The sequence below is a fragment of the Fomitopsis serialis genome (assembly GCF_022376445.1).
Source record: "Fomitopsis serialis strain Sig1Antser10 chromosome Unknown B0H18scaffold_4, whole genome shotgun sequence".
In the NCBI taxonomy this organism is placed as follows: Eukaryota; Fungi; Basidiomycota; class Agaricomycetes; order Polyporales; family Fomitopsidaceae; genus Fomitopsis; species Fomitopsis serialis.
Window position 1 is genome coordinate 828,692 of NW_025954964.1, and position 25,070 is coordinate 853,761.

Here is a 25,070-nt window from a genome sequence, read left to right on the forward strand (position 1 = left end):
TGGTGGGGTACTTTGGATCTCGATCATCCAGGTATCATAAGTATAGCATGGTCACGTGCCTGATGAAGAGCGCCCGTACCGCCTGCCAGCCTGAGAGCAAGCGGACGAGTGACTACAGCCCATGCCGCGGCATACAACCTCGACTCTGTAATCCATGCCCTGTCTGTCCTGACCATTTGGCCGAAACCCTACTTTGACGACAAACCAAGCCGCTACGACTTGCTAGGGTGTGCGTGGCTTACAGTGGTTATCTAACTCAGCAATCCGATCAGAACGTGAAGCCCCGATCGAACCGAACGCGAGGGCAGGCGAGGGCACTGAGTTCTTCTAATGACCCAAACGACTTTGCTCCAGTATGAGGCGCCGTGTAAGTCCTCGACAGCCCCCGTTATGCTGCGTCTGACCTGCTGCTGGTGTAGGGCCCGTGTATGCGCTGGACTGGTGCAAGACCGCCGCCCCAGGCCAGCAACACCGGCCGCGCTCGTCCTTCCGCCTGGGCATCGGCTCGCTCAGAGACGACTACCAGAATCGCATCGCCATCGTAGGGCTGCAGGACGAGCGCGTGCTCGTGGAGGACGACTACACGGACTACCCCGACTTCGTGACCTCGTGGACGCGCTGCACGGGTACCCCGCGACGGCCCTGCAATGGCAGCCGAGTGCGGCGGCGAGCTACGCGTGGAGCCAGAAGGCCGCGACGACGGAGCTGCTCGCGACGACAGGAGATGCGTTGAAGGTGTGGGAATACTCGTCGGACGGGCCGCAGCAGGTGTCGAGTTATGTGGGGCGGCCGCCGACGTCAAGTGGGCATCGGTTGACGCAGAAGATTGCGCTGTCGGGAGTACGTCTGGCCGTGCATTCTGGTGTTGATTTCAGAACTGATTCGTGAGGTGGACTCCGTAGCAGAGCAAAGTGCAGAACAACCAGACGGGCGCCCCGTTGACCAACTTCTCGTGGAACGAGAAAGCGCCGAGTCTAGTCGTCACGTCGTCCATCGACACGACGTGCACCGTGTGGAACATCGACACTTCCACAGCGATCACGCAGCTCATCGCGCACGACCGCGAGGTTTACGACGTCGCCTGGCTGCCAGGATCGACAGACATCTTCGTGTCCGTCGGCGCGGATGGCAGTCTGCGTGCGTTCGACTTGCGTAGTCTCGAGCACTCGACGATTCTCTACGAAACACCGGCACCGAAGAACATGCCACCGCCAACGGCCTCGCCGTCGTCCTCAGCGCGACCACCAACGTCTCCGTTACTCCGGATAGCGTTCAACCCCGCGGATTCGAATTACATGTCAACCTTCCATATGGACGGCACGGACATACAGATCCTCGACATGCGGAGTCCTGGTCAGCCTGTCATGGAGATGAGAGCGCATCGCGGGCAAATCAACGCGCTAGGCTGGGGCTCGACAACCAATCCATTGCTCGCATCCGCAGGTAAATCTCTCGCGGGCTTCCTGTGGCGTCGTACATTTGCTCACTACATACAGGCGATGATTGCCAGCTGCTATTGTGGGATCTCAGTCCGTACACAAGCGTCGCGTCGACATCACCCCGGACCACGAGCTCGGGGCTCAGTTCCCCGCGTCCGGACGTCAAAAGCGGATCGTGGTGGATCCCGTCATGGCGTACACGGGCCCAAGCGAGATCAACAACCTGGCTTGGTCGCCGCAGATTGCGGGCATGACCATGCACTCTGGGCACTCGACCGACCCTGGCGAGTGGATCGCCCTTGCGATGGGCAAAACGATCAAGGCGTTGAAGGTGTAGCGGCTCGGAGATAGGCAGGATGGACTTGGTTGCTTGTAGCTATACGCATTTGGTTTGTTTCTGCTGCGGTGCGAATTGCACCCTTCAAAGCAGGTACACTTGGCGGTGCCCGCCTTGGTCGCTCTTGGGACAGTTGTCGTGTACCTGATTGATACGCATACATTTGGCAAGGACTGTGCTGAAGCCCGCGTCTCGCCTGCGTTTCGCTTCTGCTTATCTTTGAGAGTGGTCGTGTGCTGCGTTAGGAGCCGCCGGACGGCGTTTCATGTCATATGAACCTGTGATGCAGCGTGCGATATGCACAGTGGACGCAATGCGTATTGCGCCCACCGCTCGAAGCAGCCGACTCGCATTTCGTGCATGTCGAGAGTCTTCAAATTGGCAGGTGGGAATTTGACTGCAGAGGCAGGAGCGTCGCCAGATCTGTTCTGGCCGCGATAAGGGAGTCGCGGACGCTGGGGTGGCGCCAATATGTCTGTGGAAATTTACTCTCTGCGCGCAAGGTTTTTTCATCCTGATGCCCGCATGGTGCCTTGTCAAACGACGGAGCCAGATGTGGCCCGGGCGCGCTCGTATATCAGCCCCAGCCCGCCCTTGATAGCCTCTTGCACCCCGCCATAGCGTCCGGCCGCCTCCCTCTGCCTCCGCAAGTCCCGCGCGTTTGCGTCGACTGAAGCACCATGTCTGCGGATCAGGCCAGCACAGACCCGGCGAGGCACGGCGCTCCTGATGTGGTGGAGCGAAAATCTTCCCGCGCGAGCAGTTATTCCGACGACAAGGAGAAGCAGCACGATCCCGAGGTGCAGACCGCGCGGGAGGGCAACCACGACGAGAGGAGCAAGTCACATGGGACGTCGTCTCTCCGGCTCTGCGCCCTGTCATCCTTCTCGGCTTGGCCGCTGCCATCCTGGGCTGGTGGATCTGCTCTACCATCTTGAAGGATACGCGGCATAGATGGGTTGTGCAGACGTTCTGGGCGTGGTTCTTCCTTCTGTGAGTGTACATGCTCGGCGGAGGCGTATGCGCGAGGTTGATCAACGCCTGGAAGTGTCATCGCGTTCCGCTGGATCCCAAATCGCGTCGTGACCCACCCTGTGAGCGCAGTATGGATGCCATGTGTCCAGGAGCCGTGGTACAAGCTGCCATACCGCCTGCGGTTAACTGTCGGTTGGCTGTGCTTGTTGGGCATCGTCTTCGGCTCTGCCTTTGGTTTCCCCCTCACCGAGGGCACGAACTAGGTGACCGTGCAATCTCCGTGCTTGGCCTCTTTGTATTCCAGTTCTGCTTCTGGCTCTCGTCGACCCATCGGTCTGCAGTACCATGGTCAGTCGCATTTGCATTATTGGCTCGTCGGCGTTCTGACGTTCGCTGGAGGCCCACTGTCATTGTTGGCCTCTTCATTCAGCAGGTCATTGCGATGTTCGTGCTGAAGTCGGGCGCTGGCTTCAAACTCTTCCACTGGATTGCTACCGCAGCGGCAGATTTCCTGTCTCAGTCCCAGGCCGGTGCAGCGTTCTTCTTCAACACGGCATTTGTTGCCAATGGGTTCTTCTTCGTGAACACGGTACGCATATATCATGATACATGATGATAACTTGTGTTCAAGGACGCTGCGCTGCCGCCGATAATAGCTTTCCGCTGTCATCTTCTTCATCGCGTTCGTGCAGATGATGTACTATTTGGGTGTCATGCAGTGGCTGATCAAGGGCTTGTGAGTACTCTGGCGGACGCATATATGCGTATAGCATTGACGGTGTCCCAGCGCATGGTTCTTCTTCAAGCTCCTCAACGTCTCAGGAGCCGAGGCCGTCATCGCCTCCGCGTCACCGTTCGTCGGACAGGGCGAGTCAGCCTGTCTCGTAAAGCCTTATGTCGACCTCATGACGCCGTCCGAGCTGCACCTCACCATGACTTCGGGCTTCTCCACCATCTCCGGCTCCGTGTTGACGGCGTATATCAACCTCGGTGTGCCGCCGCAGAACCTGATCACAGCGTCGGTCATGTCAATCCCCGCATCGATCGCCATCAGCAAGATGCGCGTCCCCGAGGTAGACGAGCCGGTCACGCGCGGCCGCGTCGTCGTCGACCAGGGCGTCGAGAAGAACCCGCCGGCGAACGCGCTGCACGCCTTCAGCCGCGGCGCGTGGTTCGGACTGATGGTCGCGGGACAGATCCTGTGAGTGCCTCCGTGCGTCCTGTGCGTGTGGGTGCTGACCTGCGCGGAACACGCAAGCGCGAACGTGCTGACCGTGGTGTCCCTGGTCTCGCTCGTGAACGGCCTGCTCACATGGATCGGCAAGGGCTTCGGCATCCACGCGCTCACGCTGCAGCTCATCCTCCGCTACGTCTTCTACCCCGTCACGTTCTTCGTCGGCGTGCCCCGCAACGAGATCCTCCGCGTCGCGGAGCTGCTCGCGACGAAGCTCATCGAGAACGAGTTCGTCGGGTACACCGGTGCGTCCACCCTACCCCTCACATGGTTCGCCGTCCGGAGACCGATACGTGATCCCCGTGCAGACCTCAAGGCGATCATGGCGAGCGACAACCCGCTCTCGCAGCGCTCGTTCACGATCGCGTCGTACTGCCTGTGCGGCCTCGCGAACCTCTCCTCGCTCGGCATCCAGATCGGCGTGCTTAGCGCGCTCGCGCCGTCCCAGGCGAAGGTCATCGCGAGGATCGCGCCGTCTGCGATGCTCTGCGGGTTCATCTCGTGCGTATCGGCTGTTTCCACGTATGCCAACAACTGATTCTATGGTGCGCTAGGACATTGCAAGCCGCGGGTATTGCGGGGATGCTCGTCTGAGATGGGGTGCTTGTTGCTGTCGCGGGAGCAGCCTCCGTGCGTGCGGCATGGGTAAGTCCATTGTAACTTGGATAGGAATTGTGAGCGGCCTACTGGTCGGGGTTATTAGATACAGCTACTATCCCTGTACTCATTACGCTGTTGTTCCAATAATGCTATTTTACACGAGGAAATACAATTCCATCGGTGCTAGGGGGGCACCATACGGCCTCAATATGCCTGCATCGCAAATGAAGCATGTCTTGTCGTGTAGGAAGCATTTGTGGCGGACGTCTGTGCTGAATTTGGTCCAAGGCTTGTCGAGGTAGCTTGAAAACGGGGTTGTGCACATCCGAGTCGTCCCGCACGCAGTACTCCAGATGTTTGTCAGTTAGCTGAAGGTCCGTGCCGCGAGACTGATTGATACAGTGCATACCATTCTGAGGTGATGTGTTGTGTGCGACTGTGTGCGATCGGAGGTTACCGCTCTGCCAACAAGTCGGAATCATCGGGCGTAGACTTCTGTGGTCTTCTCACGACCGGTTGTCGTGGTCTCCCGAAGCGCTGTGACCAGTCGGGAGCCTGCGCGGCCTCAGCCATGGCCTGCTGTCTTGCGGAGAACGTCTGCCAAACGAAAGCAGCGATACTCTACACGTTCGCTGGTCGGGAAGGATATCATTAAGATAGACGTGATACGCACCAGGGTGATCGTACCGAACATAAGGGCATCCTTCCACTGGTCGTCCATCCCCACGTCCAACTCGGCTCTTCGCCGCTGCTTCGCCTTCCACATGGCCGTGCTCAAGCTATGGTAGTCCGGTCGCAGCTCACTCGGCGAGCCGCTCTCCGCGTCAGCCATCCTGTTCGCCTTGCCCGAGAGCACGGAGTAGGCCGCGCTGATCGCTTGGAAGCGTGCGTGGGCGGTCTCCGGTGGGACGGCACGGCTGATTGCAGAGTCGGGGTGGTAGATGCGCACGAGGTCGTAGTCTGGCACACCCCCGTATGAGAGCGAAGTCAATATGAGGATGATTGTACGCACACCGAGTCTTCACCTCGTCTCGGGTCGCACTGGGCGGGAGGTGGAAGATCTGGTAAGGCGTAGGGTGTGCGATCGTTGGAAAAGGGAAAGGGTTGGCACTGCTGGAAACATGCCTGGGTCCGAGGGAACGACACGAGCGGAAAACAGTGGGTCGCACCAACCGCAATGATGTGGAAGGTAACATAATTGCAGCTTTTGAAAGTGCGGACGCCAGGAGATCGGCTCGACACTCGCTCAAGCGCCCGGATCTCAGATCGGAACCTCACCCTTTTTTTTTTTTTTTTTTTTTTTTTTGTATTCTCCGTGTTTTAGGCCCGTACTGTAGGTACATGTGGGCACCATAGTAAGGGACGTCAGACGTTAACGGACCGTGCTGCGGCATGGGCCCCCAGATCCCGATGAACCCCACCTCCCTGCGACCTCACCACCCTCCCAGCCCCTGCCCCTCCTGCATCCAAGGCGTGTCGGGGTGTGGGCAGCCGTAGGTATTGTCCTGGTCTTCGTCATCCCCCAGTGGCCCGTAAGGTGGGCCACTTAACCATCATAATCTCCCCGCGAGGGCGCGTTGAGTGCGCCCGTAGTTACGATAGGCGCTTATCTGATCCAGTTCACGAAAGCCCTTCCAAAGGCCTCGCCTCCCTCCCCCAGCGCGTCCAGTCATACCACATACCGTCAGAGGCCCATACCCTGTGACTCCACTCTCTACACCTTATACTCCTAAGCTGTCGCTTTCATTCCGCAGGTTTATCCCGCAGTCGCAACTGCCGCTCGTGCGGTCGTGACCCGTTGCGGGTAACATGTAGGGTCGGCCGTAGCCTCCCCGCAATTGGGGTACGCTGTTGGAGGTGCGCGCGATTGGGTTGTAAGGCCATCGGCGGCAAGGGCGGTGGCAACCGGCCATAGTCGATCCGGGAGAGGGATTTACGGCGGGATAGAAGGTCCCGTCCGCGTAGACATAACGGAGCCGGTTAACGGGGGGTGAGAGGACCGGGTGTGCAACCCGCGAGCGGTGTTATGAGGTCGTCCGCGGTCCCGATTCGATATCGAGTTGGTCGATGTAGTGTCGTAAAGACTGTGGGGGTCGAGTTGGTCGATTCCTGACACTGGGGGAGGATGGGACGGGCGAGAAAGAGGGCAGATGGGGGGCCGATAGCGCGGGCGCTAAAGGTAGATGGTGGTGGTACGGGATCAAGAAGGTGGTGATCGGAACCTCACCCATGTGCGGAACTTCCGAGTCGGACGCGTCGACCTTTGCCAGTTAATGTAGTACTCAAAGTCTATATTCAGAAACTTGAAGCGGTACGTGTCAGTCAGTTCGTTCGCTAATAGTACGCTACACGACGTAAGAGTCAACTGCGGCTATGCTGCCCGGCAGAGCTCTCAAACTGGAAGACGACCCCCCGTATGTGTTCCCGATCTCTCTGTCTCCTCCTTCTCATACTGCTCTAGTTTCTCCTTATGCCATTGTTCTTCATCTGGCCTGAGCCCTCCCGGAAGAAACACATCCACCAGGGCCAGTCCTACGCGGTTCTCGATGTCTTCGGCAGCCATGCGCGTCGCAGAGACTTTATTCTTGGTGAGGATGTTCCCCGTTTTCTCGTCAATCTTCCAAATTTCGAGGTGGAAGCCCAGCGCGCCTGGATTCCTGCGCGCTCCAGCGGAGACAACGTTCTGCAGCATCCCGATGCCGCCAACGGCGAGGAGATACCCCGTCTTCAATACTCTGAACCACCATGAGGTGCAAGATCCAGAGCACAGTCAAGACGCATATAGCCACTGCTGTTAGGCGTGATGGCACGATGCGTCCCGCGACGAGATCCTCTAGCTTGCATCCGCACCCCTCATTCTTGATGACATTGACATGCGAGCTGCCGTAGGCAGACCACCTCAATTTTCTTGGATTCCACGTTGCGAGCACATCACATCTCCGCCCTACATAGGGGAAGAGCAGCGTTGAGCTGCGCTCCATGGTGTTAATGTCGATCATCCAGCTGTCCTGCACATCTCCGGGGATGCATGAAATCCCGATTTGTAGGACAATCATGAAAATGCTGGCCAGACCCGGCGTGGTTGCCTCCTGAAGCGACTAGGATCCTGTGTCCGGATCAGAAGGGTGGGTTCACTATGCTACTTATGTGACCTCATACTTAGGACCACACATATTGAATTCTAGTTCTGACACATCAAAGCTGCACGGCTTCATCTTCCAAGGCACCATGACTTACATTCCCGAAGGGTGATAACACGCGATACGAACTTGCACCAAGACTGGCGATGTGGAAGCAGTTTGAGCACTACACAGCGCTGATGCCGCAACATGAATAGGTGTTTAGCGCGGAACGATGACATCGGCGCACACCATATCTGTGGTACACAGTCGCACCAGACCAACGTGGTTCATGGCATACGTCCACACATCGCTGGCCTGTACAAGGTTCTAGGAAGTGATCGGACATAGGCTGTCAAGACTTACTTTGTCCAGCCCCAAACCGCATGACACGTTCATTCGAAGTTCGAAGCGATATTAACGCCGGCCTTCTTTTGCAGACCCTTCAAAGGTGCGTTCGTCGCCGCAGCTTGTGTACCGGTACGTCTGTGACACCCCAGCCACGAATGAGACTGTTCCTTATGCCTTGGTGAATCTAGCCTGCGTTCTGAGATGCTAGGCACCTGGTAGGCGCATCGCGCTCGTGTATGCAATATATACGGCAATACCACCTCCTATAATCACTACTGATGAACTATGATATATGATCTCTCAACCAGAGTACCTTAGCTCCGTCTGTGGAGTCTTTATACTAAGTCTCAACAATGTTACTTCCCCATTGTAAGCCTTCCTAATGAGTCCCGACCTTTGGCGCGAGATCCCTGTGTCCGAGTACCCTTACGACGAGCACAGTGCGCATTCTTCAGCTTGCGGCAGGCAAGAAAGCGTACTATATATTTCCGAGGAAGGCGGGATGCCTTGTTGCATGTCGTTAAAATCATCTCGTTGTTATGTTCATTATGCTAGGCATGCCTGGCACGCATTGTACTGTCACACATCGACTTGATTGCTGTGGTGTTTTGTTGAAGTGCTCCGTTCCACATCTGTCAGGCCGTGAGGGTATCATATTGTTGTGCCCACAGGTCTTGATACAGTGTTTTCACGACATCGGCGTGGCATCTGAACGTGAATATCACTGCAAAGAGTCGACGACCAGCGGTGAGTCGGAGTCGGCAACAGGTCGGCATTTCATTAAGCTGAGTACCAAAGATCATCAATCCCGATCTGTCCTAGTGAGACGATCTGGGAGTGGCAGATCTGCTGCCTCTAAGATACTTACCGGCAGCCACCGTGACGCCGCCACTGAACTCAAGCAGTCGACTCTATTCCCAGGTCTGTATCAGGGTTTATGCCCTGTTCTGTATTCACTTCACTTCCCAATGGTAATCATGCCATGACTGTCTCCTCCGGACTTCTGGTGCGGTTGCATTCACACCCAATAGAGCACTACTGGCATTCAGGGCCACCGCCGGGACTCGTGCTAACAGTACCAGTCACAAGCTTCAAGCTTTACAGTCGTTTGCATAATGGTTGTCGCATGTGCGCGACGAGCGTCGAGCATCTTGTTTGGCCTTCTTTGGCAATGGCTGGCCCCGACGCACCCACCGGTCAGTCCCGTTACCTTTGCAGAGTGCGCAGAGCGGGCCCGTGTCAATTTTCTCTCAACATTGGCCACGGTATCAAGAGCACCTAGCCTGAGCCCTCGTCACGAAAGATGGAGAGTATCTAGCGCAATTCCAGGTATTCCGGACGAGGGTTGCGGGTCGTCCTGCCGTGGCGGATGTGGGGGGAGCCACAGCCGCTGGGAAATGCGAAACGACAACCATTTTGCCGATGATTGTATGCCCAAATATACAGTGACCTTTAGTTGTGAATTCATGCGTGTCCGGTGACTTTTCTCACTCGTTTACAGAGCCTTCCTTTCGATACCATGGGCGAAGAATTGCTGCAAGTTCGTCTTCCGTCTGAAGGGCTGAACAATTCACAAACTCGTCCTTCAGGTCACCGACCCGAGCCTCTCGTACATTATACTGGGAGGCTTCGTAGTCATTGTACGTATCTCAGTTCCGCCCTGTGCCCCGTAGCAGCCTCCTCCAAAGCGGTGTTTACCGCCGTCTGAGCAGTAATCGCTGTTGACTTACGGCATTCATAGTTTAGCATGGTGTCGCTGCTTGTCAAAGAGAAGGTACGCCACTTGACCATATTCCAAGAGACTCAACGGCTGAAGCCCCTCGCTATCGCTAGTTATACATCAACGAGGTCGTGCTCGGGACCGCATTCGGCATCATCATTGGGCCCTACTGTGCAAACGCATTTGACCCGAGATCATGGGGCGATCACACCAACGCCATTACTCTGGAAGTAATGCGGGTCGTACTCGCTATCGGCCTGTTCGCCATTGGCGTAGAGCTGCCGCAGTCGTACATGGCGGATCATGCGAAGTCGCTCCTCGTCATGGTTGTTCCTACGATGGCGTTTGGCTGGATAGTCGTTGCGAGTAAGTCTGTCCATCGATGTGGTAGAACACTGTTTTATTGCTGACTTTGGTCGCCCAAAAGCGGTCATATATTTGCTGTTCCCGTCCTACAACTACATCTCGGCACTGGTCATAGCGGCCTGCTTGACACCCACCGACCCTATCATCAGTGCGGCCATAGTTGGTACGAAGTGTCCAAGTCCCGTGTGTATAGACCTAATCTCTTACAGGTGGCAAGTTTGCCCTGACACATGTACCACCCAACTTGCGCCGGATTTTGTCTGCAGAGTCTGCCGCCAATGACGGACTCGCGTATCCCTTCTTGAGCATCTCCATCTACCTGACTCTCGAGAGCTCGCGGGGAACGGCGATCGGAAAATGGTTCCTCATAGGCTGGCTATGTAAGCCCGATAATCGCACCCTTCCCAAACTCGCTAACCTACTGTACAGATGAGGTCATCCTAGGCACTGTGCTCGGAGCTGTGCTAGGTATGCCAGTCTGTGGATGACGCTCGCCGCCTACTCACGCCTACACGGACAGGCATACTGTTTTGCAGGCTTATGAAGATATCCTATCGCAAGGGTTTCATAGATCGCGAGTCATACGTCGCACAGTACCTCTCACTTGCGTTGTTCACGATCGGAATCGTGAGTACCCTAGGAAGCGATGACCTCCTCGCCGCTTTTGCCGCGGGTGCGTGAGCCATCTACTGTCCTCATCTCGCTGCTAATCATTGTGTACCATGTTTTAGGCACTGCCATTAGTTGGGACGGGCATTTCAATGACCTGACGGAGAACGAGGTGTTTTCGTCAGTCATTGACTTGCTCCTCAACTGCGCATGCTTCGTGTACATCGGCGCTTGGCTGCCCTTCGACCAGTACAACCGGCCTGACCTGGGCATCACGCCGTGGAGGCTGGTGGTCTTGTTCATCGTTATTCTCTTAATCCGGCGCATCCCGCCTCTGCTCTTGCTCTTCAAGTGGGTGCCTGAGATTGTCAACTGGCGTGAGGCACTGTTCTCTGGACACTTCGGTACGTAGCTGATATCAGTGGCGCGTGTCTCAATGCTGACCTCATGCATCGCAGGACCAGTTAGTACCTCACTGTTCCACACTGCATTTCTGGCCCTCATCCCCGCAGATGGGCGTCGGAGCTGTCTTCGTCTCCACTCTAGCAGCCACCAGACTCCCGACGCCACACAACCCTCCTGAGAATCAGGCTGAGCTGCTGGCCGCATCCATACAGACCGTTGTCTCATTTGTCGTGCTTGGTTCCATCATCGTCCGTAAGAACATGCAGTGTTTCGAGCAGCACGCCTCTCTGACTCTCTGTAGATGGCCTGTCCATACCTTTCTTCTCCTTCGGCAAGAACATGCGGACACGCACACTCTCCGTTACGCACACATGGACGCCTCGTCACAGTGCCATCCCCGACTGGCTTCTGGGAGCTCGCCGTGCACTCGTAGAGAACCCGCGTTCCGTCTTCACCAGCAAGGATCCGGAGCAAGGCCATGAAATGAGGGTGCGCGAGGCGGAGACTCTGCCTGACGGACACACGGTATCGCACGTTGCCAGTGTTCAGTCTGAAAGGGTCGAGCCCACCCCGGATGGCCACGGTATTTCTTCCGCGTTCGCCCGTCCGGACATGGCTCGACAAGGCTCCGGAGTCACGGCGCGGACGAGCCAGGTAGACACCCACGTCTATCAATGTCGCCAACGGCATACATGCTGACCATTTCTCTGCGGCTCAGATTCGCCTCGACCATGACCCTGCGGCGCTTCGCGAACCTGGCCCTGACTACAAGCCTGAGTCAAACTCGGAGTCTGCCAGCCTGCGTACCCCGAGATCGATTCGCCTCGACCAGAGCTTTGCTTCCGTCTTGCATGCACCTGAAGCCATGGATGGAAGCCGGTCTGGTGCGGTGACTCCGAACAAGGTTCAATCCGTAGAAGTGCGCGAGGTAGTTACGGCGGATGCAGAGCCTGCGTATGATATGGAGTCATCACAGCAATGATCAGTTCGTTCTCCTGATAGACCATTCACTTCGCATACCACTTGTGTCACAGAAGTACGCAACCTCGAGCTTATCTGCGCTGGACATATTCGCCAGCTTTGCAGTGCAACAATACATTACAACACTAAGAGACATTGAGCGAAGGAGATCTAATGATACAGCCATTTCAAAAGCCCTGCGTATGAATACACGTAGCGAACAAGCAGAGTTGCGCGGAATCCACCACGTCCACTTTGAATGCGTCCCGATACCATTCACATAATCGTACACCCGTTGTCTTTGTCTTCGAGGCGCCGAGCAATATCGTCGAGACCGAGCACGGGTCCAGTGCCGGTGGGCCGGCCGTCTAGGTTGACGATGAGGACGCCAGAGTTGTCCGGATCCAGTTCAGCCACGAGGCCTTGCCTACGAGGGATGGGGTGAGTTACGGTGGAAAAGACGTGAGTGGCACGTACTTCTGCATCAGCTCCCCGATTGCGGGCTTGAGCTTAGCGACGCCGTCTGACGAATGCAAGCCTTTACCTGTGTGGTAGTATGGGCACGATCGTGAATGAATGGATGCGGCGCAGAGCAGGAAGCGACATACCGACGATGAGGTGAAGCTTTGCATCCCCTCGGCGACGCGCGGTTTGAATGGCACGCTCTGAATAGGTGATGGCCTCCTTCACGTACAGTCCGTGCAGGTCAATTTCTCCAGGAGTGCTGTCCTATCAAGTCCATGTTTGCCAACTATATGCGCGTCAAAAAACAGCATACACTGACCTCATTGTTCTCTACGCGCACGAAAAGGTCAAACGGCATCAGATCACCAAAACCAGAGAGCGCCACACCCGCGCTGAATCGAAGACATACTGGTAAAGATCCACTCGCTCGCCTGCGCGTTCAAGCGCTCCATCTCCGCCTTGTGCGCCTTGCCCTCGTTGGACATCTCCTTGGCACGCGCGCCGTTCCCGCTCGAGTACGCCGTGTGGCTCTCCTCGAAGCATTGCGCCATCTTCGAGCCCTGTTCCTTCGCCCGGGCGCGCAGCTCCTGGTAATGAGAGTCTTGTTGATTCTCATAATTCAGGTTCTGTGGCTCGTTCAAATAGCAGAAAGGGAAGCAAGTTATCGGACAGACGTACCTTGTGCGGCCCGGGTGATTGACGGCGCGCAGGCTGCGGCTTTGGTTGAGGAGGGGAGGAGGAGGGTATTGGGGTTGAGGAGGAGAATATTGGGGCTGAGCAGGCGGGTATTGAGGCTGAGGTCGAGCTTGCGGTGCTTCGTACGGTTGCTGCGGCCTGGGCCGCGTCACAGGCCGTCCTGGCGGATACTGTTGGGTAGGGCGTTGCTGAGGGCGTTCTCGCTCGTTCTGATCGCCGCCACAGATACGATCCCAGAGAGAGCGCAGGAGTGTCGTGAATGCGCCCATCTTGCAATCTTATCCGAGTGCGGGAACACGGAGAGACGTGAAGCGATCCTTATATGCGCAGACAATGAAAGCCACGAGAGCTGGGGGACCAGGAACAGCCTCGTGCAAGCGAGTTAGGGCGTCAGGAAGTCGTGCCTAGGGAGCGAGGCAAGCACTGCAAACCGCAGTATATCCGTACACCAGCGTCGACCTGGCTGTGACCGCGAAGAACCTCCAGTAGAGCAGACCGAAGACCGTGCAGGCCGCGTTCGATGCACGCGGCAGCGATGCCTGCTGTCGGGAGGGACTGTCTGTGGAAGAGGAGCGCAAGCAGGATGGCCGAGCTAGGAAAGTAACCGCCCGATCCGCACTGTACACACGCACGTCAAGGTCAGCCGAGGCAGGCTTAAGGTTCGTACTACTTACTCCACTTTCTTGCCGGCTTCGAGGAGGCGATGTCGAGAGGACGACACTACCCCGAATACATGGTATGAGCGAGGTTTCTACTTTTCCTATGACAACCGTATAACAACACATTGTGGCTCTACTCAAGACCCCTGTACAGAGTACATCTACATTACAGGGACAGCGCAAGGTGACCGACAAAACATGGGCATTTAACCTGGTATAGTGGGTGGTGACCACACCTGATTCTAGTCGGGATGATAGGAGCGGGTAACCACTGCGAAGCCTGTGCAAGCCGTGTCTCCATCAAAGTTCAGGTAAGAATCTATCTTGCCGCCTTGCAGCGTCATATGGACCCTGAGGAGACGCATGGATGAATTTGCGGCCTCATGTCTCCAGCGGCCATCCTCGGATAACATGGCAGGGGAAGGTCGACAGGGTGCAGAGCGGGAAAATGGAGCCTGCATCGCAGTGTTCTTCGCCTGGGCCATCTCCCTCTCTGAGACCCTCCGGACTCATCCATCCTGGCGCGGAGTTCATCGTCTGGTCATGGCGGCGAGCTCTGCGACACGACTGCAATCCGGTCAGTATCCCATGAAAGTCAGAGATACCGGTAAGTCATACCTCATTGCCGGATGTCCCGGGTGGTAAGCCGGAGGCATAGCAAGCGGGACAGGGCGCGGCGTGTACGGCGGCAACCCGCTCAACCGATGGTCTCTCGCGGAGGGAATGCTGACCGGGAGCGGCTGCGACTGCGTCACCTGGCGAGGCAGCGACCCATGCAGGAGGATCGGCGGCTCGTAGACATCCTCCTCCAGCGGATTGAACCGCTCTCCGTTCCGTCGGCAGCGCTTGGACTCGTGCGGACTCTGCGGCGTGCAGAGACAGCAGAAGCCGAGCGCGCGGGCAAAGTCATAAAGTACCATCGAGCGGCGGTCGTGCGCAGGGCATGAGAGAGGGCGACGAGGGCAGGCAGACGACCAGGAGGCCGGGGGTTCATATTGTGTTGCGTGCCCCGATTTTTAGGCTTTCCCAGAGCTCTCGATCGCAGTGCTTGCACCTTCTAGCGTTCGGCGCAGAGCGCCGAAACGTCTCGGGATGTGCAAGCTTCCCTTGCGAATGGAAGCGGGACTTGCGGGACGCTGCTCATGCATAAGTCACATCATTGGGCGCGGCCGACACATCAGCCGCACGGTCGGAGCGCATGGGTCTCACCAAGGTCTCACGACAGCATCGTCGTCACACGGAGCGCGGGTGCGACCGGCGCCCGCTCCTCGTCGAAGTAGCTACAGGGTACCCTCAGTACTAGGCAAGTCGCAATGCAGGTGCTTGGAACTCGACGGTGTTGTATGTACATGGGGTCACGACGGTACAATTACAGCATTACGCGGTAACGTAAAGGTGGACCCGCTAGAGCTCCTTGAACATTCTACGAATCATCGCATGATCAGCAGCGCTTGGTCAATCCACATGTCTTCTGCAGGCTGCCCGGCCAACTCGGCTCCATTCTACTCCCACCTGCTATTACTATCTTTCTCGAGCCTATCCAAAGGAAGGTGTGAATAAGAACGCTGCCCAGGTCCCTGAATAGTGCCGGTAGGGATACTAGCCAGACGCACCTCCGAGTTGAGTGGAGAAGGATCCTGCACAGCAGCATCGACAGGTCGACCAGCCCCATGCAGATTCAGGCCAGCACTCCTCCCTGAGAGCGACGAAGCGGAACGCCCCGGCCCAGCGATCGTCGACTCCAGTGTCCACTGCGACATCGGCTGGGAGTTCACCACAGGGCGGGGGTTCGGCCTGCGCGGCATAACGGGCGGAACGTAGATGTCGTCTCGCGATAGATGGGGATCATCCGGTCCGGGGAGGTCTCGCTCGCATTGGCAGCACCAGTTGAAAGCCTGGCGTAGGGCGCGGGACATTGGATGCGGGGATGGCACGACGAAGGAGGTCGCGTCTTGGGCGGTGATCCCTACATACGCCCCGGACTGGATGCTATGTAGACATCTATGTATCGAAGCCAAGCGTGATCGAGGCGGGCTGATAAGTCGTTGCACGGCGCGCGCAATCGCCAGGGATATAATAACCGGCATGGGTACGCCAGTACCGTTCCTGCGTGGGTGGATGTGGTGCATCAGTGATTTGACGCAACACTGGTGTCAGTCATAGTCGAGTGACCCGTCCAACTGACCTGAACGTCTGATGTTATACATGGCCGTTTCGAGTGAAACTGAAGTGTCTGCCTTACTCACAAATTGTCTTAATCGAGCTGTTGGCATTATGGGGTCGTCAAGTTTCGAGTCTCTCATTCACGTCGCGCATGCAGTTAGCCACTCTGCCCCGACTGTAACAAGTGAAGAAATCGGATTCATAGGAGGATGTACGGGACAATACTGTATGGATCAGGCACACCTACGATCTTCCATGTATCATTGAGCAAAGCTACGACGAGCACGGCCACCCAGGCTCATATTTCCAACCCGATCAGCACGTACGAGGAGTCGACTTCGAAGGGCGGCGCGGTAACGACGCTACCGCCAACATACATCAGGGAGTGGAGGAGATCGCCGAGGAAGGGCGAGCTCTTCTCCAGCGCGATGACCAGCGCAGAGCACTGCAGGCTCTCATCAGCAAGATCCAGGAGAGCAACAATACTACCGAGATGGTCAGCGATGGAACGATGCCACACGAATGCGGGACACACCTCTCCCTAAGATTGACGGTCGCTGCGCTTTTCCCGTCTACGTAGAGCGTCTTGGGCCTGTTTGGCAACTCGAGGACGACACCGTCGAAATCGGCACCAAGGTTGGGAGCGGAGATGGAGACACTGTTGGCGTGGGGCATAGCAGCCAGAGCGTTGCGCGGGAAGAGAGTAGAGAGGAACTCGAGAGCAGCATCGCGCTGCTTCGCACTAATGGCCGCGACGCTGCCTTCTCCGTCCTCGGCATCGTCAGGCGTCAACGGCGGCGTGGCAATGTCGGGGACAGGGGCACGAGCGATCTTGCTGGCGATGTCCCTCGGGGCGCTCTTGGTCGGGTGGCTGGCTCGATCTTCCGGAGGCGGGGTAGGAGGAAGGTAGATGGAACTGGCAGGGCTGTCGGTGCCGAAGGCTGAAAGCGTGGATGAAGTGTCGGAAGGAGGCGAAGAGGAGAAAATTGGCGTCAGACTGTCTGTCACCCAGTCTAACGACCCTCGATCAGGAGGGCATTTCGCTTTAGGGGTGTCAAAACCGCCACTGCAAATCCGGTAAGTCAGAAATGGTGGAAGAGCGGGCGAAAAAAGGACATACCCCGGGCCCGCCAGAGAACGTAGTAGAGTAGTAGTACATGTTGTTGCCGGGCGTGCGGCACACTGCAAGCACGCTAGGAGTCATGTCGGTGTAGAGAGCCCCATCTCCAACGGTTTGACGACCGTTGCTGCAAAAAACAATGTCAGTCCCAGTCCGATGAGATCTGAATGCTACGCACGCGGGGCAAATACTAGATTGCTGTTTTGAAAGATTTGACATATTTGAATTCGACATGAGGTGCCAATTTGTTCGAGCGACTGATGGCGGCGTTGAGAGATGTGTTCGGGTTGAGCGACGGGATGAGCACTTACTGTGAGGATGATGCAGTGGCGAGGTCGATGCTATATCGTAGTCAGTCAGCAAACGGGCGAGAACCTGCCTCTTCTTATGCCCGTGTCCGTGGCAGTACCCCGATCACCGCCCCACGTGGCTGTGGCCCGTTGCCATCTTTGGCAATGCGTCTCGGACCCTCCGCCGTCGGATTACCCTGTCAAAGACGGCTCCATTCCTCTGCGCATGCATCGTCAACGCGGACCAGCCCAGGTCTTATTCGCCTGCTCGAGTCCGTACTTCTGCGCTCGAAGGATCGCGAACCCCTTCGTGACGCTGGTATCCAGAGGCCGTGGCAAATTGTCGCGCCAGCATGGAAGACAAATGACACCATATGACTGGCGAATGACCAGCCCTCTCCAATCCCAGGCAATCCAACAATCTCCACAGCACCCACTATCTGCAATGTCTGGCGCGAGAAGTCTCAGTCAGAACGCGACGTTGGCTTTGGACAGGCCGCACCGTGAACACGAGTACAGATAACAGCGACGTCGATTGTTGTTTTCCTCGTATGTCATCGCGAGAAGCCAATGGCCATGGTACGTTACGGCACTGGGCCCAGGGCTTTGCAGACAAAAACGACTGGTTGGCGACTAGTATGTACTGGCTCCAACCATACACTCGACGTTGGATTCTCCGAATCCCCGTTCAGCGCTGTAGGTGACAGCTTGACTTCGTGTTAACGCCATCTGCAGCATCTTCGAGCCACCCCGGCCTCGGGTAGATCGAGTCTCGACACAGTCCTCATCAACTAAGTACAGTAACTTAGCTGCAGGAGAGACAGTCATCATGAGAACCTAGGAACGCAGATACGTTCAGCATATCATCGCTTTGAAGTCGTCTGCTCACTAGCACGCACTATATGCCGATTGTAGGTTAGGACCCTTGCCTTGGGACAAGCGCACACTGATGAAGTAGTGAACAATAGCAGATTTACTGCTGCGAAGCCCCAAATGCGATTCAAACGGCGATGACAAGTACAAGTCTGTCAATACAAGCACAAGGGGTCATACAATCTAAGCCTACTAATACGGTTCACTCCCGAATCATTCCACTCAGTTCTATTCCTGCAGCTCAACGTGTCAGACGAAGCATCTCGGTGAAGACATCGCCTTGACCGGTAGAGCTGCCCAACGGACGGCCATTCCCGACGAGAACAAGAGGTCTCCGAGGTCTATCTCGGGCCAAGCGATGGAAGCCAAGAGCGGGCGCGTGAAGAGACGCGGACGGTTGGAGCAAGGTGACAATGTCGTCAAACAGGTTCACACCTGACCCCGTCGGGTCTCTATTTTGTGATTCTAGGGCCCTGGCGTCGGGGTACGTGGGTCGATGGCAGACGGTGTGGTTACGATCGACGATGGCAGAAACTGTTGACTGCAAGCTAGATTATTATCTGGTTAGAACAGCTGTACACGTCGACGCCTACCTGTCTCCTGGCGTTGGTAGCAACAGGGCTAGCGATGCCTGCTGACGAATTGCGCACAGACGTGGCTGTACTGGGGACCATCCCAGAGCGCGGCGCGGTTGTGGAACGGGCCGACCAGCTAGTCGGGGGAGTTGTAGGTCCACGGGAACTGCACTGAGACCGATTGGGTGTGGTCGGGAGGAAGATGAAGATGTGGTCACGGGGGAGGGCGTAAGTCGATCGGGTCCGCTACTTCGAGTGGAATTGGAAGACATGCTTCCGGCTCTAGACGGTTCGGGATAATCGCAGTGTACGGAGGGGCGGCCATCGTCCCGGACATGGCATCCAGAGTCTGGCTCACTAGGGCTGTTGGACGGTAGAGGTACCTGGCTGGTAGCGATGGACTGCAGTTCTGTTTCGGTAGAACACGGTGTGGTCATGACGGTGGAGGATGAGAGGAACGGGGTTTCCGCCTGTGCGCTGGTTCCAACGCAAGACATTGCTGACGATGAGCCAGATTTCGAGGTGCTTGAAGGAGCGGCGTGTCCTGACCGGCCGGACACAGATCGGATGTCTGTTTCTGTCGCGTCTCTCCCCGGGGCTCGGGCGTTGGACGACATGTTAAGGGTGCCAGCGTCAAGACTGGTCACGCGTGAACGCTGTCCGCTCCCTAATACGGGAGCGACGTCCAAGTCGTTCTCAACGCCTGCGAGCCAAGAACAGATCTGAAGGTTGCAACATCGGAATCGGCGCGGCGGAGGTCAAAGATATTTTCGGCAGTGTTAGATCTAGTGTAAGTAAGTGCGTAGGGTAATCGCTCACCTTCGCGTCGTCGTGATTCCGCTGCCGTCCAAAAACTCTTAGAAGTGGACTAACAACCGGAGCTGTCGACGATGAGGTCGGATGAGAGGAAGACGGCGTGCAGTCTGCAAGGGCTGCGTTCAAAAACGCTGTCAATCATGCACGAGACTATAGATCGCATCTGATATAGATATCTGCGCGGAGCTGTGTAAAACTCAGGGCGACTGCAGCATGGGTGCGGCCCAGCGAAGTAGTGTAATAGCAATGCCAGTTCGAACGTACCGGGCGGCATAATGATGTTACTCAAATGAAAGAGTCCGTCATATTTAGGGTCTTATGGCAAGACTCTTGTCAATCTTGTCTAGACGATGTCTGCTTGCGGTGAGTGACAGCACCGGCGGAGGAGGTTCTGAACTTACAGTGAGTACCGTGACCGCGCTTCTTCAGTCGCCTTTTGAAACCGCGGTACGCGTGTCGGTCGGTCAAAGTGTCTTCACAGCGTGTAACGAGCTCGTGGCGGATCGGAGGGGGGGGGGTGGTCGTTGCGCAAGAACGTTTGACTGCGCGTCGCCGAATATATATATGCAGAAGTACACTATTAGTCTGACAACTTTTATCCTTCGAGACGTTCGAGTGGGGCCGGCCCAGACTCCAGAGCGTGCAGTCAGCCAGGCCACCGGGTGCACGGGGTCCTGGGCGCTCCGGTGCAAGTCTCAGCCACCACACGTCGACCGTGCAAAGCCATCCGCGCACCCACCGGCGAGCTCGACATCGACTTTCCTCAAGACGTGAGTACTATTCTGTTGCCGTCGTGCTGGGGATGTGGAGAGGAGACTGTCTATGACACTCTGGACAAGTATGGTGGTCCTACGTTGTCTGGTTGCGATGGATGGAGCGATGTAGCGTTGGATGATCTTCGACCAGTCTGCGTAGACGGGCTCCTCTCTCGGGCTCGTAGCTTTCTCATGCTGACCGGTCTGTTTGGTGTCCAGTAAACTTCTCAGCAAAACACAATGGCTGACGCTGGACGCGGACGCGGTGGATTTGGGCGTGGACGTGGTGACCGTGGACGTGGTGACCGTGGACGGGGCCGTCGGGGCCCCCGTCGCGGAGGCCGCAAGGACGAGGAGAAGGAGTGGTGAGTCTCACAGATTCCTCCGCATGTGAACGAACCGTTCGAACATTGTCAATCGAAAGGGTTCCCGTCACGAAGCTCGGTCGTCTCGTTAAGGACGGCAAGATCAAGTCCATGGAGGAGATCTACCTCTTCTCGCTCCCCGTCAAGGAGTACCAGATCGTCGACTACTTCCTGCCGAAGCTCAAGGACGAGGTCATGAAGATCATGCCCGTGCAGAAGCAGACCCGTGCCGGTCAGCGCACGCGTTTCAAGGCGTTCGTCGCGATTGGTGACTTCGAGGGCCACGTCGGTCTTGGTGTGAAGTGCGCGAAGGAAGTCGCGACTGCTATCCGGGGAGCCATCATCCTTGCGAAGCTCTCTGTAATTCCCGTTCGTCGGGGTTACTGGGGTGCTGCGCTCGGTGAGCCACACACCGTGCCCTCGAAGGTCAGCGGGAAGGTCGGTTCCGTCATGTGCCGTCTCATCCCCGCACCAAGAGGTACTGGCCTCGTTGCTGCGCCTGCGTCGAAGCGTTTGCTGCAGCTTGCTGGTGTCGAGGATTGCTACACGCAGTCGAAGGGTTCGACTGCAACTATGGGCAACTTCTTGAAGGCGACCTTTGCTGCCGTGCGTAGTGTTTATCTGCTTGCTTTCGGTAAAGCTGACGGACAGCACAGATCACAAAAACATACTCCTTCCTCACCCCCGATCTTTGGCGCGAGATCCCTGTGTCCAAGTACCCTTACGACGAGCACAGTGCGCATCTTCAGCTTGCGGCAGGCAAGAAGGCGTACTAGATTTTTCCGAGGAAAGCCTTATTGCATGTCGTTAAAATCATCTCGTTGCTATGTCCATTATGCTAGGCATGTCCAAGCATTGTACTCTCACACATCGACTTATTTGCTGTGGTGTTGTTGACGAAGTGCTCCGCTCCACATTTGCCAGGTTGTGAGAACATCATATTGTTGCGCATCCATGTGTCGATTCAGTGTTTGCACCACATTGGCGTGCCAATGTGAACGTGAATACTGACGACAAAGCGTCGACGACCAGCAGGAGCGGAAATTCCAAGTACTGCCTGATGAGTAGGCGCAGGTCGGCACTTGTTTCGCCGAGTAAGTACCCTAGATCATGATCTGTCCTAGGAAGATCTGGCAGATCTGCACTCTAGCCGCTGTGGCGCCACAACTCCAGTAGAACCGTAACAGGGTGATATCAGGTCTGTGTTAGGGTTTAAGTCCCGTTCTGTGTTCAATTCACTTCCCATTGGCGATCATACCAGCTCCATTTCCGGACTCTGGCACGACTCAACCACACCCTATTAGACACCTCAGATTGGGAGTACGTAGTACTATTAGTACTGGCACTGCTCAGAACCGTCACCGGCCCCGGGACTCGTGCTAACAGTACAAGCTTCGAACTTTACACCCAAATCTATTTAATGAACTTCAAAAGTGCGGTCCACACGTGGCTGGCGGCCTTGCTCACTCGTTCACTGAACCTTCGATTCCATGGGCGAAGAATTGTTGCAAGTGCGTCTTTCGTCTAAAACGCTGAACAATTCACAAACTTGTCCTTCAGGTCACCGACCCAAGCCTCTCGTACATTGTACTGGGAGGCTTTGTAGTCATTGTACGTATTACTCTGTGCTGTATGAGATTCGCCGTCAGCTCCGCCCTGTGCCTCGTGGCTGCCTCCTCAGAGGTGGTGTTCGTCGCCGCCTGAGCAAATATGTTTTAACCAGTAACAGAGATGCTGACTTAGAGCACTCCTAGTTCACCATGATGTCGCTGCTCATAAAAGACAAGGTGCGCCATTTTTCAATATTTCAGTGGAGATTATGGCTGAATTTCCTCGCCGTCATCAGCTATACATCAACGAAGTCGTGATCGGAACCGCATTCGGCATCGTCATTGGGCCCTACTGTGCAAACGCATTCGACCCGAGATCATGGGGCGATCACACCAACGCCATTACTCTGGAAGTGATGCGGGTCGTCCTCGCTATCGGCCTCTTCGCCATTGGCGTGGAGCTGCCACAGTCGTATATGGCGGATCATGCGAAGTCGCTTCTCGTCGTGGTTGTTCCCACTATGGCTTTCGGTTGGATCGTCGTTGCAGGTAAGTCTCAGGTTCATCGACGTAGTAGACCACTTTTTTACTGATGACTTTGATCACCCGAAAGCGGTCATATATTTGTTGTTCCCGTCCTACAACTACATCTCGGCATTGGTCATAGCGGCCTGCTTGACACCTACCGACCCTATCATCAGTGCGGCCATAGTCGGTGCGAATATTATATCCGCACCCCGCAGATATAAGCCTGATCCCTTACACCCCTACAGGAGGGAAGTATGCCCTGAATAACGTACCAGTCAACTTGCGTCAAATTCTGTCCGCAGAGTCTGCCGCAAATGATGGACTCGCGTATCCCTTCTTGAGCATCTCCATCTACCTGACCCTCGAGAGCTCGCGGGCAACGGCAATCGAGAAATGGTTCCTCATAGGCTGGCTATGTAAGTCCGATAATCGCATATCCTCTATCCATCCTCGCTAACATACTGTACAGACGAGGTCATCCTAGGCACTGTGCTCGGAGCTGTGCTAGGTATGCCAGTCTGTGGATGACGCTCGCCGCCTACTCACGCCTAGTACACGGACAGGCACACTGTTTTGCAGGCTCATGAAGATATCCTATCGCATGGGATTCATAAACCGCGAATCATATGTCGCGCAGTACCTAGCACTCACGCTGTTCACGATCGGGATCGTCAGTACTCTGGGAAGCGATGACCTACTGGCAGCATTTGCGGCGGGTGCGTGGGCTGTATGTCTCCTGTCTCCGTCTCGTCACTCATCATGGTGTACCATACCTTAGGCACTGCCATCAATTGGGACGGGAATTTCCACGCCGTGACGGCGAACGAGGCCTTTTCGCCGGTCATTGACTTGCTCCTCAACTGCGTATGCTTCGTGTACATTGGCGCTTGGCTGCCTTTCGACCAGTATAACCGGATCGACCTGGGCATCACGCCGTGGAGGCTGGTGATTTTGTTCATCCTTATTCTCATAGTCCGGCGCATCCCGCCTCTGCTCTTGTTCTTCAAGTGGGTGCCTGAGATTGCCAACTGGCGTGAAGCAATGTTCTCTGGACACTTCGGTATGTAGCTGATTTCGAAAGCGTGTGTCTCAATGCTGACCTCATTCATCGCAGGACCGGTCAGTACTTTACTGTTCTACACTAAATTTCTAGCCCTCATATCCCCCGCAGATGGGCGTCGGAGCTGTCTTCGTGTCCACTCTGGCAGCCACCAGACTCCCGACGCCACACAACCCTCCTGAGAATCAGGCTGAGCTGCTGGCCGCAACCGTACAAACAGTTGTCTCCTTTGTCGTGCTTGGTTCTATCATCATTCGTAAGGACATTCAGTGTTTTCGAGTCGCACGCCTTTCTGACTCTCTGTAGATGGCCTGTCTATACCTTTCTTCTCTTTCGGCAAGAAAATGCGGGCACGCACACTCTCCATTAAGCGCACATGGACGCCTCGTCACGGCGGCATCCCCGACTGGCTTCTGGCAGCTCGCCATTCATTCCTAGAGAGCCCGCCTTCCACCTTCACCAGCATGGATCCGGAGCAGGGCCAAGAAATGAATGTGCGCGAGGCGGAGACTCTGCCTGACGGACACATGGTATCGCACATTGCCAGTGTTCAGTCTGAGAGAGTCGAGCTCACTCCGGATGGCCACGGTATCTCTTCTGCATTCGCCCGTCCGGGCCTGGCTCGACAAGGCTCTGGAATCACGGCGCGGACGAACCAGGTAAACACCCACGTCTATCGGTGTCACCAAAGGTATCCATGCTGACCATTTCTCTGCGGCTCAGATTCGCCTCGATAATGACCCTGCGGCGCTTCGCGAACCTGGCCCCGACTACAAGCCTGAGTCAAACTCGGAGTCTGCCAGCCTACGTACCCCGAGATCGATTCGCCTCGAACAGAGCGGTGACCCGTTCGCCCAGAGTTTCGCTTCCACCTTGCATGCACCTGAAGGCATGGATGGAAAGCAGCTGGTGCTGTGACTCCGAACAAGTCTCAATTCGTAGAAGTGCGCGAGGAAGTGGTCACGGCGGATGAAGAGCCTGCCTATAACATGGGCATAGCCCAGGGCGAACACGAACACTCGACTGTGCAACAGACTGTC

The 25,070-nt window shown here is 56.2% G+C and overlaps 12 protein-coding genes across 12 annotated transcripts; 6 read left to right on the forward strand and 6 right to left on the reverse strand.

Moving 5' to 3' along the window:
* The first annotated feature begins 79 nt into the window (after positions 1-79).
* On the forward strand, positions 80-2,069 carry B0H18DRAFT_976317 (WD40 repeat-like protein). Its single transcript, XM_048044157.1, has 6 exons — positions 80-367; positions 420-601; positions 655-840; positions 903-1,443; positions 1,497-1,543; positions 1,585-2,069. Exons 1-6 carry the CDS (start codon positions 331-333, stop codon positions 1,774-1,776), a joined length of 1,185 nt encoding a protein of 394 aa, XP_047899205.1. The 5' UTR covers positions 80-330; the 3' UTR covers positions 1,777-2,069.
* A 387-nt stretch (positions 2,070-2,456) lies between these two features.
* On the forward strand, positions 2,457-4,579 carry B0H18DRAFT_1082304 (Na+ dependent nucleoside transporter C-terminus-domain-containing protein; the record flags this gene model as incomplete). The annotated part of the gene is made up of 10 exons (XM_048031515.1): positions 2,457-2,538; positions 2,565-2,769; positions 2,825-2,985; positions 3,015-3,099; positions 3,151-3,340; positions 3,408-3,487; positions 3,539-3,952; positions 4,010-4,230; positions 4,294-4,486; positions 4,540-4,579. 10 exons carry the CDS (start codon positions 2,457-2,459, stop codon positions 4,577-4,579), a joined length of 1,671 nt encoding a protein of 556 aa, XP_047899206.1.
* Positions 4,580-5,077: 498 nt separating this feature from the next.
* On the reverse strand, positions 5,078-5,860 carry B0H18DRAFT_417082 (uncharacterized protein). The gene is made up of 3 exons (XM_048038002.1): positions 5,598-5,860; positions 5,273-5,545; positions 5,078-5,217 (listed from the first exon to the last, which is right to left on the reverse strand). Exons 1-3 carry the CDS (start codon positions 5,779-5,781, stop codon positions 5,207-5,209), a joined length of 468 nt encoding a protein of 155 aa, XP_047899207.1. The 5' UTR covers positions 5,782-5,860; the 3' UTR covers positions 5,078-5,206.
* A 1,076-nt stretch (positions 5,861-6,936) lies between these two features.
* Positions 6,937-7,819, reverse strand: B0H18DRAFT_976342 (uncharacterized protein; the record flags this gene model as incomplete). The annotated part of the gene is made up of 3 exons (XM_048044158.1): positions 7,793-7,819; positions 7,047-7,173; positions 6,937-6,999 (listed from the first exon to the last, which is right to left on the reverse strand). Coding segments are annotated over exons 1-3 (213 nt in total), but the record flags the coding sequence as incomplete, so codon positions are not given.
* Positions 7,820-9,101: 1,282 nt separating this feature from the next.
* B0H18DRAFT_976349 (uncharacterized protein) lies at positions 9,102-9,819 on the forward strand. Its single transcript, XM_048044159.1, has 2 exons — positions 9,102-9,595; positions 9,645-9,819. Exon 1 carries the CDS (start codon positions 9,171-9,173, stop codon positions 9,534-9,536), a length of 366 nt encoding a protein of 121 aa, XP_047899210.1. The 5' UTR covers positions 9,102-9,170; the 3' UTR covers positions 9,537-9,595; positions 9,645-9,819.
* Positions 9,102-12,218, forward strand: B0H18DRAFT_976353 (Sodium/hydrogen exchanger family-domain-containing protein). Its single transcript, XM_048044160.1, is given in 13 exon segments — positions 9,102-9,595; positions 9,645-9,695; positions 9,797-9,829; positions 9,889-10,141; positions 10,203-10,304; positions 10,351-10,521; positions 10,539-10,540; positions 10,573-10,609; positions 10,662-10,814; positions 10,873-11,154; positions 11,209-11,213; positions 11,263-11,407; positions 11,457-12,218. 13 exon segments carry the CDS (start codon positions 9,575-9,577, stop codon positions 11,852-11,854), a joined length of 1,653 nt encoding a protein of 550 aa, XP_047899209.1. The 5' UTR covers positions 9,102-9,574; the 3' UTR covers positions 11,855-12,218.
* A 173-nt stretch (positions 12,219-12,391) lies between these two features.
* B0H18DRAFT_836893 (uncharacterized protein) lies at positions 12,392-13,200 on the reverse strand (the record flags this gene model as incomplete). The annotated part of the gene is made up of 5 exons (XM_048039453.1): positions 12,392-12,542; positions 12,593-12,659; positions 12,724-12,844; positions 12,900-12,910; positions 12,990-13,200. Coding segments are annotated over 5 exons (561 nt in total), but the record flags the coding sequence as incomplete, so codon positions are not given.
* Positions 13,201-15,110: 1,910 nt separating this feature from the next.
* On the reverse strand, positions 15,111-16,372 carry B0H18DRAFT_417265 (uncharacterized protein). The gene is made up of 2 exons (XM_048038003.1): positions 16,182-16,372; positions 15,111-16,120 (listed from the first exon to the last, which is right to left on the reverse strand). The coding sequence occupies exon 2, from the start codon at positions 16,062-16,064 to the stop codon at positions 15,438-15,440; it is 627 nt and encodes a 208-aa protein (XP_047899212.1). The 5' UTR covers positions 16,065-16,120; positions 16,182-16,372; the 3' UTR covers positions 15,111-15,437.
* Positions 16,373-16,396: 24 nt separating this feature from the next.
* B0H18DRAFT_1082307 (ornithine decarboxylase antizyme-domain-containing protein) lies at positions 16,397-17,452 on the reverse strand (the record flags this gene model as incomplete). The annotated part of the gene is made up of 4 exons (XM_048031516.1): positions 16,397-16,583; positions 16,634-17,141; positions 17,215-17,345; positions 17,397-17,452. The coding sequence occupies 4 exons, from the start codon at positions 17,450-17,452 to the stop codon at positions 16,397-16,399; spliced, it is 882 nt and encodes a 293-aa protein (XP_047899213.1).
* Positions 17,453-18,448: 996 nt separating this feature from the next.
* Positions 18,449-20,321, reverse strand: B0H18DRAFT_417385 (uncharacterized protein). Its single transcript, XM_048038004.1, has 5 exons — positions 20,174-20,321; positions 20,037-20,126; positions 19,776-19,903; positions 18,975-19,678; positions 18,449-18,922 (listed from the first exon to the last, which is right to left on the reverse strand). Exons 2-5 carry the CDS (start codon positions 20,044-20,046, stop codon positions 18,847-18,849), a joined length of 918 nt encoding a protein of 305 aa, XP_047899214.1. The 5' UTR covers positions 20,047-20,126; positions 20,174-20,321; the 3' UTR covers positions 18,449-18,846.
* A 446-nt stretch (positions 20,322-20,767) lies between these two features.
* Positions 20,768-21,668, forward strand: B0H18DRAFT_869006 (ribosomal protein S5, N-terminal domain-containing protein; the record flags this gene model as incomplete). Its single annotated transcript, XM_048039984.1, has 3 exons — positions 20,768-20,892; positions 20,952-21,498; positions 21,549-21,668. 3 exons carry the CDS (start codon positions 20,768-20,770, stop codon positions 21,666-21,668), a joined length of 792 nt encoding a protein of 263 aa, XP_047899215.1.
* Positions 21,669-22,373: 705 nt separating this feature from the next.
* B0H18DRAFT_976380 (Sodium/hydrogen exchanger family-domain-containing protein) lies at positions 22,374-24,988 on the forward strand. Its single transcript, XM_048044161.1, is given in 12 exon segments — positions 22,374-22,403; positions 22,453-22,503; positions 22,709-22,991; positions 23,056-23,157; positions 23,216-23,386; positions 23,440-23,478; positions 23,534-23,686; positions 23,749-24,030; positions 24,155-24,286; positions 24,337-24,870; positions 24,881-24,882; positions 24,895-24,988. 10 exon segments carry the CDS (start codon positions 22,383-22,385, stop codon positions 24,732-24,734), a joined length of 1,632 nt encoding a protein of 543 aa, XP_047899216.1. The 5' UTR covers positions 22,374-22,382; the 3' UTR covers positions 24,735-24,870; positions 24,881-24,882; positions 24,895-24,988.
* The last annotated feature ends 82 nt before the right edge of the window (positions 24,989-25,070 follow it).

Excerpts from the sequence above, each read along its gene's own strand:
- B0H18DRAFT_417385 (XM_048038004.1), bottom strand. Across the intron at positions 19,679-19,775 it reads GGAATCACGACGACGCGAAG|ATCTGTTCTTGGCTCGCAGG; the intron begins GTGAGCGATTAC and ends TGCAACCTTCAG. Across the intron at positions 18,923-18,974 it reads CTACCAACGCCAGGAGACAG|TCAACAGTTTCTGCCATCGT; the intron begins GTAGGCGTCGAC and ends TCTAGCTTGCAG.
- B0H18DRAFT_976353 (XM_048044160.1), top strand. The coding sequence starts at position 9,575 with ATGGGCGAAGAATTGCTGCAA. Across the intron at positions 9,696-9,796 it reads TGGGAGGCTTCGTAGTCATT|TTTAGCATGGTGTCGCTGCT; the intron begins GTACGTATCTCA and ends CGGCATTCATAG. Across the intron at positions 9,830-9,888 it reads CGCTGCTTGTCAAAGAGAAG|TTATACATCAACGAGGTCGT; the intron begins GTACGCCACTTG and ends CGCTATCGCTAG.
- B0H18DRAFT_417265 (XM_048038003.1), bottom strand. The coding sequence starts at position 16,064 with ATGCACCACATCCACCCACGCAGGAACGGTACTGGCGTACCCATGCCG.
- B0H18DRAFT_976380 (XM_048044161.1), top strand. The coding sequence starts at position 22,383 with ATGGGCGAAGAATTGTTGCAA. Across the intron at positions 22,992-23,055 it reads CGGTTGGATCGTCGTTGCAG|CGGTCATATATTTGTTGTTC; the intron begins GTAAGTCTCAGG and ends ATCACCCGAAAG. Across the intron at positions 24,031-24,154 it reads AATGTTCTCTGGACACTTCG|CTGTCTTCGTGTCCACTCTG; the intron begins GTATGTAGCTGA and ends TGGGCGTCGGAG.
- B0H18DRAFT_976317 (XM_048044157.1), top strand. The coding sequence starts at position 331 with ATGACCCAAACGACTTTGCTCCAGTATGAGGCGCCGT. Across the intron at positions 368-419 it reads GCTCCAGTATGAGGCGCCGT|GGCCCGTGTATGCGCTGGAC; the intron begins GTAAGTCCTCGA and ends CTGCTGGTGTAG. Across the intron at positions 841-902 it reads AGAAGATTGCGCTGTCGGGA|CAGAGCAAAGTGCAGAACAA; the intron begins GTACGTCTGGCC and ends TGGACTCCGTAG.
- B0H18DRAFT_417082 (XM_048038002.1), bottom strand. The coding sequence starts at position 5,781 with ATGTTACCTTCCACATCATTGCGGTTGGTGCGACCCACTGTTTTCCGC. Across the intron at positions 5,546-5,597 it reads AGACGAGGTGAAGACTCGGT|ACTACGACCTCGTGCGCATC; the intron begins GTGCGTACAATC and ends GGGGTGTGCCAG.
- B0H18DRAFT_976349 (XM_048044159.1), top strand. The coding sequence starts at position 9,171 with ATGGTTGTCGCATGTGCGCGACGAGCGTCGAGCATCTTGTTTGGCCTT.